Source organism: Melozone crissalis, unplaced genomic scaffold (genome assembly GCF_028551555.1).
Source record: "Melozone crissalis strain CALT ecotype California unplaced genomic scaffold, PUWL_Pcris_2 ptg000061l_1, whole genome shotgun sequence".
NCBI lineage: Eukaryota > Metazoa > Chordata > Aves > Passeriformes > Passerellidae > Melozone > Melozone crissalis.
This window is the reverse complement of record NW_026535839.1, coordinates 2,353,933-2,366,972: the sequence shown is the minus strand read 5'-3', so window position 1 is coordinate 2,366,972 and position 13,040 is coordinate 2,353,933. Positions and strand designations below refer to the sequence as shown.

General features: G+C 44.0%; 1 protein-coding gene across 1 annotated transcript; it reads right to left on the bottom strand.

Moving 5' to 3' along the window:
- Positions 1-433: 433 nt before the first annotated feature.
- ATP6V0E1 (ATPase H+ transporting V0 subunit e1) lies at positions 434-12,123 on the bottom strand. The gene is made up of 4 exons (XM_054287831.1): positions 11,997-12,123; positions 10,341-10,388; positions 5,303-5,426; positions 434-2,760 (listed from the first exon to the last, which is right to left on the bottom strand). Exons 1-3 carry the CDS (start codon positions 12,098-12,100, stop codon positions 5,333-5,335), a joined length of 246 nt encoding a protein of 81 aa, XP_054143806.1. The 5' UTR covers positions 12,101-12,123; the 3' UTR covers positions 434-2,760; positions 5,303-5,332.
- Positions 12,124-13,040: the final 917 nt, after the last annotated feature.

Genomic DNA, 13,040 nt, shown 5'->3' with positions numbered 1-13,040 from the left:
GCTCTGTCACTTGTCCCACTGCCTTCAGCTACATGCACAACCACCTTTCACACTGACACGTGGCTGGCCTGGACTGCTTCAGACACAACCGGAGAAATTATTAGTAATAAACATAATAAAAATAGAGCCAGCCGTTCTTATCTTGTTATTTGTAAAGAATGTCTTCTATTCTTTAAAAAAGTTTTCATATTTCCCCCATTTATTCTATTTTTGCCCCAGAAGAGTCCATGAGGTTTAATTCTGGAAACAAGGGAGCAGCCACCCACCTCTGGTAACTCAGCCCTGCACAGGAGTAAAATGCTTCCATGATTTCCACTAGAGGAAAAGTAAAATAAACTTCTATAAAGTCTGCAGAACAATTTCTTGTGAGGGGCAGAAATGCATTTCCTAAATACGAACAAAAGCAGTTACAAGCGTTTGAATGACCCTGACCTGAATTCTTGCTCTGTACATTGCAGAGTTTATGGCCTAAAAGCCTTCATAACTTGATTGTGGAGTCAGCTTCCTTCACCTTCCTCATTTTTTACCCAAATATCTTTCAATACAGGCACAGGCTTTCCATTTCAAGCACAAACTTCTTTCTTTTACACTTGAACATTCTGTGTTCTCTTCTGCTGTCAGACAACAGAGGGATGTGTGATAAGGGCTCTGGTACCTGCATTGTTTGTTCAACATCAGCGGCTGAATCCCTCTGTTCTCACTTCCTGCAGTCATGCAAAAAAAGGAAATTATCCCAAGCAATGTTAATTCCTGGCACACAAGGAGCAGACCATTCCCCAACCACCATGCACCACCCAGCAGAACACACAAAACATTATTCTTTAGCTTCTTCATCTGCTTCGCTTCTTCATCTGCCTTCACCTGGCATCTGCTTCAGAGGAAACGTTAACTCTGGAAAAGGGAAATGTCTTTCTGGGAAGCATCTAGGTGAAAACTGCTCTATGGCTTCTTTGTCCTGGCTTAGAATAGCTCTTCCCATTCAATTCAGCACCAGTGAGACACCCATGGGACCTCTTCTCTCTTCTAGAGCAAGTGATAGCTTAGAACCTAAAATAGAAAGCTTGTTAAAGACAGTGGTAACACAATAAACAGCACTGTTTGTCACTGAGTGCTTCTCTTGGGATATTTCTCTTCAGGCTAAATATGACAAGCAGATCAACATATTTCAAAATCTCAAATCTGTCAACGATATCTTGGAGCATTTCTCTCCCTCCTCTCGTACAATGTCAACACATTTTATTCTCCACACACTTCAAAAATCAAACAACAATTTCAAGTTTTTATATGATCACTTGGTTTCAATTTTCCTTGTAATTTTTGGTACAGACTGTGTAACATGACGGGGTACAACATCTTGCATGGTAAAATACAGCTCTTAGAAGGTGACATGACAAAAAAAAAATCCACTATTGCAGTCCCAACAGCTGCTATGTTTATTTGTAATAACCAGCACGTTCTTCCTTCTTTTGCAATTCACACTGTCCAGTTTTGGATCACTGCAAGTTACATGTCAGGATCTTGGAATTTCCTGTGTAGTAATGAGTGCTGTCCCACTGAACAGTTAATGGTGCTATCCAAGAGGGAAAAGCAAATAAAATATTAACCATTCCATTATGTCCTTGTGCAGAACAATAAAGGGAATAACTGTAATTTATCTGGACATGAGGTAAGGAGGCATCCAGGGAGCAGCATTTATACCCTTGGAAGCTGCTCCTCAGAACCAACTGAGCAGATCCATCCCAGTCCCAGGGACTCAGCTGACACTGAGGAGCCTCAGGAACCCCTTGCCCACATTGCCATGGGCTTTCCCAGCTCTGCAATCCACATGCAAGGGTCAGGTCAGTACAAAACAACTGGAATGTCTGCTGTTCAATTCAATCCATTTGCTCCTATAATATCCTCCAAATGTGCCAGGGATTAAATCAGCCTCCAGTCACAATCACAGTGAAGGCTTCATCAAATTAACCACGTTACCTTTGCTACTCTGAGCCCCCCTCAAACAATGGGAAGTTCCTGGAAAAGAGGCTCTCAAGCCAAGCATTCACTTATTCCTGCACCTTTCAGCAATTTTAAATTGCAAGTTTAATCCTATTAGAGATCTACCCCAGAGGTCTCAATACAGGCAACAATTCCCCATCTATTCCTGCTATTTAACTTCATTACAATTTATCCACATCATGTAAACATCCTCAGCTCAACTCCAAGTATCCAATTAAACCCACAGACAAATAACAGTTAAACATGGCACGAGAACGTTTTGTATCAAGCAGAGGATTAGTTTTATTTCCAGGCATGAGAAATTTAAGGCCAGATTTCTCAAGAATACAATTAATTTGGAAAAAATAAAAATCACCATCAGCACATGGTACCACTGCTTGTCCTCTCCTCACACAGTTTATTGCACACATTTTTGCCCAGTGCAAACAGAACAGGGGTGAACAGCACAATGACAGACAAGATAAGACCTGTAAATATAAAGAGTTATTACAGATAAAGTCAACAGGAAATGTGATTCCATGACCCGTAAAAAACAGAAATTTTCATCACATCTGGAGTTAACAGTCAAAAACTGACAGTACCAAAGAGGAGTATAAATTGCATTAGGCACTCTGTTAAATGGAATAGTAGGAAAACCACAGGACTTTGAAGAAGCCACTTGAAGAACATTAGAAAGGTTAAGGCATTACTGCAGGCTTCGTGTCCAACAGCTACAGAAAGGGCACCTTTGGGTCACTGCAGGTTTCATCTCTTCTGCACCTGCAAAGCAAGAGGCACCTTCATTATTCCTTCATGGACACAGCTTGCTAATTGTAGGCCTGGCTGTTAAGCACAGCTATTTCCACTCCACAAATGCACTGGGCAGTGGTCAAGAACTGGAGATAATTCATCTGTGGGGATGTTTGCCTGGCAGTTTCATTTCTGAAGTTACTGCAAGCAGTTTTAGTTACATTATAAGCTGGTAGAACAACTCTTTCCCTCCAATGTTTTCATTGCTGTAACAGCACCCAGCGAGCTGGACGAGAGCCCTTCTCCACTTGCACAAAGGCAGCTCCTGCTCTGAGAGCACAGGCTGTGAATTCACCAAGCTAAGGAGAAAAGGCACTGCTGGCTCACAGTTTGGGAGAGTGCACAGCCTGGATTTACCACGGCTACAGAGCTCTGTGTGCTCCTGCACGCTGCCATCCAAGCCATTAACTTGGGGATGCATCAAGTGAATTGCCAGAAAATCATCCCTTGGATGGGAGGGAGGCTGCCTGAAAACACAGAGCAAACTTGTGGGATTTGGCACAGATCAATCAAGCCAGCACATGCAGAGTTCCTCAGCAGAACACGAGGAACTTACTGGAGCATTTTCAGGCTGCTCAGTTAAGTAAAATGGGTTTGCTTTAATCATCTTTATTTTTAAGGATCTTTCCACTTTGGGAGTTAGCACTTCATTTTCTTTGCATTTTCCATACTAATCCACCCAAACCTCAACTGAAAGGAACAGGAGGCAGAAACAAGTATAGTACATCTCCCCTGAATGCTGGAAAAGCACAGCTCCAAATCCAGAAATAACTGGTTGCTACACTGATGGGAATCCATGCAGTGTCAGAGAGATATCCCAGCTCTTATCAGATGGAATCTCACCCCCAGCTCCCGTCTAGGCACAAACTCCACGGGAACAAGGACAGGACTTGGAGCACCTCAGCCCTGCCACAGCACTCAAACACTGCAGTGCTGTGACCTGGGACAGCACATTTCAAACAACAAACAACAGATATTTGAGGATTATTATGTGCTTTTACTTTTCTAAACCTTTCCTTTTCAGAGGCAACAATCTTAATTTTATTCCAAAATCAAGCCAATAAAATCAGATGAAAGGTTAAAACAAACTCCTTCATGTAACAAAACTGCATGTGCTGTGCAGGGCTGAAATGCTCCATTAATAAGTTTTAAAATGACAGTTCCTCAGAAACTGCAGTCAGCTTCAAACACACAAGGTCCCTCTCTTCCTTGGTACAAATTTAATTCCAGTTCTCTGGAAAATCCTTCGCTGGAATAGAGAGGAAGGGCCTGGTTCTGTTAGCAGGAATCCAGAGGTTGTGTCTCACCTCTTGCCTTTCCTTGCTGGTTTCAACACAGACCATGAAACCCAATTTTTCTGTCCAGATAACTCCAATTTCAGATCCCAGGCAACTGAATCATCCTATGGGATCTTTGTGCCCATTACCAAAACACACTGTTCTCTGTTTTAGCTAACTAATTATATGTTAGCACCCAAGCAGTGAAAATGCTCCTAGGAAATTGTGCTTGACTGACTTGGCTAATTACAGGCCTGGTGCTGAAGCAGGGCCAAGTCTACCTTCAGCTTCTGCCTGGTGCTTAAAAGGAGCTGCAGACACACACACAGGCCAGTCTGCCAGCAGCCCAGTTCACAGGAAACCCTCTCTGAAACTGGGGAGCAAATGTGCAGGACACCTCACAGAAAGGATTTAACAGAGTTGTAACATCAGCTGTCACTGCCTGCTGCACTGAGCTGAGACTGTGTTGTACAAGGACAAACAAAAAATGTGTTTAATTATTCAGTTACCAGCTTAAAAACTATAATCATGGCTGCTTGTTTCCACATCTCCTTCATTTGAACCTTCAATTCCAAATGCTGCCCTCCTGAACAAGCCCAAGAGCATCAAGCTCCTCTTGGTACAACACTTTATTTGTGCTGGCCCTGTCAGAAAGCCCAGGAACTGCAAGAACCACATTCCAGCAGCACTGCCCTGATAGCAAGCACCAGGCTCAGCTGGGATTAAAGCTGCACACAGGCTGTCATTAAAAACAAAATAAACCATCAAGCTGTGAACTCAGGAGATAAAGAACATTCTAATGGCAGCTCCCATTCCAACTTCCCAGATGAATGAGGGCAATGCTGTGTTGCCTTGGAAATCAGGACAGGTCTTAGATGAAATGGTAGCATAGCAGGCTTGAGGAGAGGTTTAACAATTGGTAAAGATTAGGAAATCCACTTATGTTACCCAGTTCAATTGCATCTTTTTTTGGAAGTAATGTTTTGTTCTCCTTACAAACCCCTGAACATTGCACTACATAACAGCATAGAAAGAAAAATGACTGTCAATAATTCAGTTCAAGCTTTTCATGTATCCAATCAAGACTAACATCCAAAATGTTTTGTTGCAGCCTACAGAAAGACAGATTCCTCCTACCAAAGAGCTACATTGGTTTAGCACACTGCTCACATTACCATTCAATCTCTCCTGAAGCTTTAACACAGCAAATACTTCAATAAATCTGCTCATACTCACCGTCAATGAGCTGCAGCACAGCACAGACATCCTCAAGGCCAGTGGTATCTCAGGTACCAGATTGTTTCATTGCTTAACTGAGGCCCAAAGAGAGGGTTGAGCTGAGCCAGAATTGCAATCAGCCAACTGCAAGAGAACCCCCCAAGCCAAGAGAGACAAATCAGCCAAAGGACAGCTTGTGACAGTGGAAGGTTGTCCAAACATGAGGACTATCAGAGAAGAAAAGGCTATTTTAGGAAGGTCTGGGTTCATATAAAAATTCTACTCAAGGTCAAACACAAGGACCAGCCACCAGCAATGAAGTTATGGCACCAAATCATTCTGCAGCTGAAACAGATTGTCCTGCTCAACTGAAAGCAACACAAACCCACCTGCTAGCACTGCCCTCACACCTCTCTTTTGACAGAAAAGTGTTTTGAGACACATGAAACTCAGCTATTTGGGGGCTCAGAAGATGAAAACATAAAAGAGACAAGAGCTTTTTTCAGTGCCTTTGAAGCATCCTTTAAACAACAACCTCTGAGAAACATCCTCTCTCTCATTTGCTTCTCAGTGCACAACAACCTTGCAGACACGGTATATTTTTCAGAGGTTTAACAAAAGTGAATTTAAACCTGGCACAGAGGTCAAGAAACAGGGACCTGAAGCAAAAGGGGACAAAAGAACACAAAAAAAGAACCCCACAAAAACAACCCCAATATGACACAAACCCCAGATGATCAGCACACAGCCTTGTCACTGGAGCACAGCACAAACTAACACTGCAGAAGCCATGGCCAGAACTGAGAACAAGAGGAATGTAGTTTGTGGAAAATATCCAGGAAAGCTAAACAGAAATAAATATTCCACTCTTAAAAGACATATTTGCTTTGTAAACGTTACAAGAATCAGAAAAAGCAATGGATGCTTCCATGGATTTAAATCTATGTTAAATACTAACTCTATAAACACATTTAGTGAACACACTGGCTCATCTGTCTGCTATTTCTAGAATGCTTTGTAAGGAGGAGAAAAAGCAGAGCAGCTTTGTAATGGGAGCTGCCACAAATGTATCAGAGTGCTTAGGCAGTCATGGAAAATTCCACACAAACCTTGATGCTCTGACCAGCAAACCAAGTGCAGGTCGGCTGCCTGCAACAGCCACGGAGGCAAAGATGTGGCTCAGACTTCAGGAAAACACATCAATCCTCCTCAATTTTACCAATATTTCTGCAAAATGCCCCTTTCAGTTTTGCAGGGGGTAGAACTGCAGCTAAAACAAGGAGTGAGCCTGCAGCAGCCCATCAGTCACACAGCCTTGGAACACGTAGCAGGCTCTACAAAGGAATTAAAACATCAGCAAGACACCACTGAGAGCAGCCAAAAACCTTCAGGCTGACACGTTTCTACTCTGCTGTCCAAAGCAGTGACAACAATGCATTTTGAGACCACGATGTTAAATCTACTTAAGAGAATAGCAAATTAGCTCTTAAAATGATCAGGGGATTTCTTTGTAAGGGTTAATTTTTCAGATCCACCAGACAGATCCAAGGAGCACTGTGCCATCTGCCTCCAGCATCCCGAAGTAACACAAGTGGGAGGAGGGTAGAACACCAGAAGCCCGGTAAAGCACATTATTCCCTTTGTCACCGCGGAGCAGGAAGGAACTCCCTGCACGAATCCCTCACCTCCCGAGCTCGGGCCCAGCAGGGCTGGGAATTAAACGGGCTGGGAGCACATTAAGAAGCTCAGCCTGTGGGAGCAGGCTTGGGGAAGGGCAGCGTGGAGGTTTAAAAGGCATTTCTTTGTTTGCTGGGGCCGTGCAGGATTCCCGAGCTCAGAGCCCGGTGCCATCAGGGCAGCGGCACAGCCCTCCCCTGCCTGCAGGGTGAGCAATCTAAAGCAGCTCTCAGGCTGCAACTGCCTGGCCTTCAAGGTAAGGCATGGAAAAGCTTCTCCCGTGCTTGGTTCAGTGATGCTGCTTTATACAACAATCCAGCAAAGTGGATTCAGAGTCAAACAAACCTCTGTATCCAAGGTGCAATGTTCCAGAGCTGCTAAAAGCAGGTATGGCATTCGAGCCACCCACGGGTCCTCGAATTCTACCAGATCCCACTTAGAACAGTTACTGGTAATTATCCAGCTCAGACAAGGAAATTAAAGTCCCTTCTGTTGTAGCAGAGATTTTTTTAAAAGGTCTTCCCACCACAACTGCCATCTGTCTGTGCTCGTGTTACAAATTAAGGTCCTGCTATCTCTGTTTAAATGTCAATTTGGGCATCCATATTTTAATCCTGTTAGAATCAGCAGCAAATAATACAATTTTCCAAGCACCCTGTCCTCTGTTAGGACATGATGACACTGTTCAGGAACTGCTTTGTGCACAGCAAAATAGATTTAGTACCTCAGAATATGGTGTAACCTCTAATTTCTGCAGCAGTAACTCCTTGGACTTTGCCTTAGATTTTATGAGGTCCCTGAGAATGGTTTATTCTTCAAAAGGCTGCTGGGTACAGGATTTGTACACAAATCAGATGCAAATATCTTCCACAGAACAACCAAATGAATCCCATGTAATTAACATGGTTATTCAAATTATCACTGCTAAATCTAAATACAGAAGGAACAGCTTTAAGTTGAAATGTATTGACTGCTAATTAATTTCAGTGAAAACCAATTTATTATTAATCAAGTGGTGTTTAATGAAGACAGGAAATTGTTTTTTCCCTACTTTGAACAGGAAAGGTGACTCAAAGAGTATAAAAGCAGATCTAGCAGAGACTGAACAGCTGTACAGAGGAACAGAGACCAGCACCAGCCACTGCTCAGGACACACAAATACCTGGGGCAGCAGAAATTATTTTATCCTAACAGATCTAATGAAGAACCCCCAGGAATAATTCTTTGGGCTTCTTTCAAGGCTGAATGAAAAATTAATCTCTTTCTTTAACCACCCAAAATTAAGGTTTTAAATGTTTTCAGTGCCTCGTCCCCAAAAGGAAAAGAATGCAAGAACAATAAAGCTCCATATGTTTGAATAAAACAGAGGGAAAAAGTTGCACCAGATCTTTTGAGGTCCTTTCCAAAGAGGGCTCTTCTACATTTTTATACAGAATAAATGAGCAAATAAAAAAATGAAAGCATCTGTGATGAGGCAAGTTCTGTCTTGGAACATGATAAAAAAAATCTGCTTTTTGTTGCATTCTGGCAAGCAGACACCACAAATGCAATTTCTGTGGTTGGGTACAACTATGGAAGGTTGAAAATATCCCAAGATTTTGCTGCTTTTTTTTTTTCTCCTGAAGTATAAATGGAGAAATTTGGCTTTCAGAAAACAAATTAGAGCCCACAAAATTAGCAAAGAACCCCTGGACACACAAGAGCAGTTTATAAAACATGTTAATAACAGCAGGCTTTATAATGGGTCTGTTCAGATAAAATAATCTACTAAACCTACAAGTCACACACCACTGTACACTTGAAGAGTTCACAGAATTTAGCCAAAGTTAAGAAATTCTGCAACAAATACATTTCCCATCACAATCCAGAGGATGCTGCAGATGCCACACAGCCTCTGCTTCAAGGAAAATTCTCCTTCAAACAACAGACACCAAACCTCAAGGGTTTTAGAAGAGTGGGACATAATTTCTGTAGAAAAAACCCAAGTGAGAACTTTAAATTTAAATAAAATCAAAACAAAGCTCCTCCTAATTAAAAAACACCCAACTTACTGTAACATAAATGCAGCAACCCAGTAAAAATCACCAGAAAATTGTCCTTTTTTAGCCAAACACTTGGAACCTGTTATGAGACTGGGCTGCCACAAACTTCATGTGCAGGGCAAGGAGACCTTCACAGCCCTGAGATTCCCAAATTTTAACCCGAAATTCAAGCTGATTGCACAAATTCTCAAATTTCTATATCCACTCAGCAAAACTTAAATTTAAAAACTTCTGTGGATACAAAACAGAGCCAAGTTTGCTGGGCTTCTACAGTTAAGCAAGAGTGAATTCTTAGGAGTTCACAAATCAAATACTTGGAACAGAAATAAATTTTCTAGAGTATAAAGTGATACTAACCCTGAGTATCACACTATTAACCTAAACCAAACCTGTGTAAGTTGTTAACCCAACAGGCCTCTCCTGGAACATGGAACACTGAGATGCATTTCTCTAAATATTCATGTTCCATTCCTTTGAATAGCATAAATAATGCCTAAATAGTTCAGGAAAGTACAAATACCACTCAGGTTCAAATGGAACTCCAAATAATAATTTTTATAACAAGTTAACCCTTAAGATAAAGCCAGATTTTTACCACTTTACTCTCCATAACAAATTCCTTCAAAGTTATTTCTGCACAGCAGTTTTTTACAAGATCAGTCTCCACAGTATTTAAAAAGGAGAGAAAAAACACAAGCAAGCTTTGTCTTGCAGCCTCCAGCTGCAGCTGGCTTAAATCCTGATAAATAACATTATATGAGGAGCTCTCAACAAGTCATTTTATAATTGCTACTAAATCTCCTACAGAAAGGAGGCAGCCTCAAAATACACTGTGCATTTAGAGAGAAATTGTCTTAATATATCAAAGTCTCACTAAAAACCCACCATGCAGCAGCTTTCCCACCCACCACTCCACCAGATTTTGAGAATATATTCAAGGAATTTAAAAGAAAAGCTGTTCAGTGGGTTTGAGTGAGAATTAAATATAAAGTGGAAAGGGAAAAGGCAAAAAAAGCCTAAGAATCAGGAAAACGTTAATTTGTCATTATATATGTGAACAAATGAGGAAGGGAACTGGAGAGGAGGAACAGCAACTCCATGCAAGCACAGCTCACACTCATGTGTCAGAGGAGGAATTCAGGTTTTCTAATTCAGCATTTCCAATGGGAAAATTTCTTCAGCACACTGAAGGTCTTTCTTTAGAACTCAGAATTCCAAGAGCTGTCAAAGAACAGGTCCAGATCTCTGTGACACATTCAAAAAGCCTCTAAGTGCTCTGAGCTGTAAAAAAGGAACTTGTGATTACAAGAGGAGTGGGCAGGGCAGTGTTTGTACTTACAACAGGTAGCAGCAGACAGCACAGGTCACCAGCATGGTGTTGATAACTCTGCCAAGAGGAAGGAGAAACGTGATCAGGTGTGGTGTTGTGATTGATCACAACATTCACAGAGAAAACCCCACAGCAAACAAGGACAAGTTCAACTTTGATCATATGAAAGATGACTCAACATCAATGTTCTGGCTTCTTCCAGCTGAGTGAACTGCAGAGCTCAGATCTGCAGGACTGACACAGCTCTGCCAAACACTCTACAGCTGGATGGAACAAAATCACTGTGAGCAGCAGCAAAACCTGATGCAGTGCCCTTCACATTAGTCTGGATGCACACTTTCTCCATTTGCAGAATTCTAAGAAAGTTTTAGTGGCAAATTGTCACTTTCAATTTTATATGATGAATGAGGAGTCTACAGATGGAATACAAAATCAAACCTCAAAGCTGTAGTGTAAAATTTTCTTTTCTTGGTGAAACACAGCTGTGTCAGACACCACTGGAAAGCTGAAAAGAAGGAAGAACCAAACTCTTGAAATTGCAGCTACACACACACACACAGATGGGTTTGAAATGGGAGGAGAGGAAATGAGATATTCTGCAGCTCATAGAACTCGGTGGCAAAGTGTTTTATTTCATTTTTTTTTATTTTTAAATTATAAAAAGGCATTTCCATCTATATATTTCCTCCCCCAACTGAGTAACAAAACCTCATGGGAGGTCAGTAACTTCTGTTGGTGAGGCACAGAATTCCCACACTCCCATGCCTGGAAGCCTTTTCCCAAGGTATTTCTGAGGACAGGCAAGTTTCCAGGCATGAAACACAGGTTGGAAAGTGAGGCAGGGAATATCAGAGCTTGAGGAATATTGAGGGTTTAGATAAAGAACTGAGAGAAAGACAGCTGGTACCTGTGGAGTAGAGGGAGTGTCAGAGAGAGGAAGAGAGATTAAGGAGCCATTATCTCCTAGAGAAAAGAGAAAGACAAAAACTCGTCTGCCTTTTAATCTGAGCAGCCACAACCACTGCAGGAAAAACATCAGCTTAGAGGCCCAGCTGCTGTCCTCAGCTACGAGGGCACCAGCACACATTTCCCCCAGAAATCCTCCTCTGCAGCCTTTCCAGTCTCACCCAGTGTGGAACCAGAGGACGGTGGAAAGTTAGGAAAGGTCAAGTAAGGAAAGAAAGAAAGAGGAAGTTGTTGTTTAAACACCGCTTGACAAAGAGCCACCTTGACACAGGACGTTCTGCCTGCAGGGCTTTCACACAATGGTTTGGGTTGGAAAACATCTTAAAGCTCATCTCGTTCCACCCCCTGCCATGGCAGGGACACTTTTCATTATCCCAGGTGGCACCAAGCCCCAGTGTCCAATCTGGGATTCCAGGGATCCAGGGCAGCCCCAGCTGCTCTGGGCACGCTGTGCCAGGGCCTCAGGGGAAACCCAAACCCGCCAGGGGCCCCGAGGCACCGCCCGGCTCTGGCAGCCCCAGGGGCGGCCGGGCCCGTCCGTGCTGCGCCAGCGCTGCGCCCGCGGGGCTGCGGCGGCCCCGGGCCCGGCAACCTCGGGGCGCCTCAGGGCTCCGGGGCCGCCTCCGCCGGGGCCTCCCCCCACAGCCGCGGGGCACGGAAGGGAAGGTGCCCGGTGCCCGCCGCCCCCCGGTCACTCACCCGCGGTTCGGCCCCTTGGGTACGAGCCAGGGCAGGACGCCGCCGACCACCCCCCAGAACACGCTCATGACGATGATGGGCACCGCCAGGCCGCCGTACGCCATGGCCGCGCTCTGAGGGGAACAGGGGCGGGGCCTCCTGCCAGGCCACGCCCGGCGCCCGCCAATCAGCGCCCTCCACGTCAGCGGGGCCGGCGGGAGCGCGCGGTGAGGGAGCCATGGGGCCGCGGGAGCGCGCGGGGCACGCGCAGTGGGATCGGGGCTGTCATGGGACAAGGGTCGCGATGGGATCAGAGCCGCAATGGGATCGGGATTGCCGCGGGATAAGGACCACGATGGGATCGGGACTGCCCTGGGATCCCCATCCCAAACACGCTGCCGGGTAAGCGGACACGGAGCTCCTGCCGGCTCTGAGCTCCTCAGAGAACTGGGACACGATCCCACAGAGCAGCTCTGTACCTGGAAAGGTCCCGGTAATGAACAAACCTCACGGAATTCCTCATATACCCCTCAAAAATCCACTCAAGGTTAAGAAATGTCATATTGAGCAGCACAAGCTGGAGGGATAAAACCCCTGAGCCTTCATGAGAGAAACCCACCCCAGTCCACCCAACACAGCCTCACTGTCAGGCTATGAATGGCTTCTGAAACAATTTTCCTCGATTGCCAGCATCCATTGTTGTTCAGGCAGATGAATTTCTGTCCCTCCGCAGCAGCAATTAGAGGGCCATTCACTGAGCCAGTCAATTCGCTGAACTGCAGGGATGTTTTCAACAAGCAGCTCTCAATTATGGAGGTACAAAGTGCCAGGAAAAATCTCTCACAGAAAATTCATCAAATAAGCATCACCAGCAGTGCTGACACTGCTTCACCCCATCCCTTCCAAACCAGTCAGCACTGCTCGTAAACCCCTTTCTCCTCATTAATCTAAGACCTGAATTAATTACATATTCAGTGCACAGAATTAACATGTTAATATTAAAAAAAAACATGGGCACATCTAATGAAGAGACAGAAATACAACGACTGTTGAGATGGATGTTTC

Bases quoted from the DNA above. Each gene is read 5' to 3' on its own strand.
- ATP6V0E1 (XM_054287831.1), bottom strand. From the start codon at position 12,100: ATGGCGTACGGCGGCCTGGCGGTGCCCATCATCGTCATGAGCGTGTTC. The intron at 10,389-11,996 runs GTGAGTGACCGG...TCCTCTTGGCAG, and splicing joins CCCAAGGGGCCGAACCGCGG to AGTTATCAACACCATGCTGG. The intron at 5,427-10,340 runs GTAAGTACAAAC...GTTCTCTTGCAG, and splicing joins GCTGTCTGCTGCTACCTGTT to TTGGCTGATTGCAATTCTGG.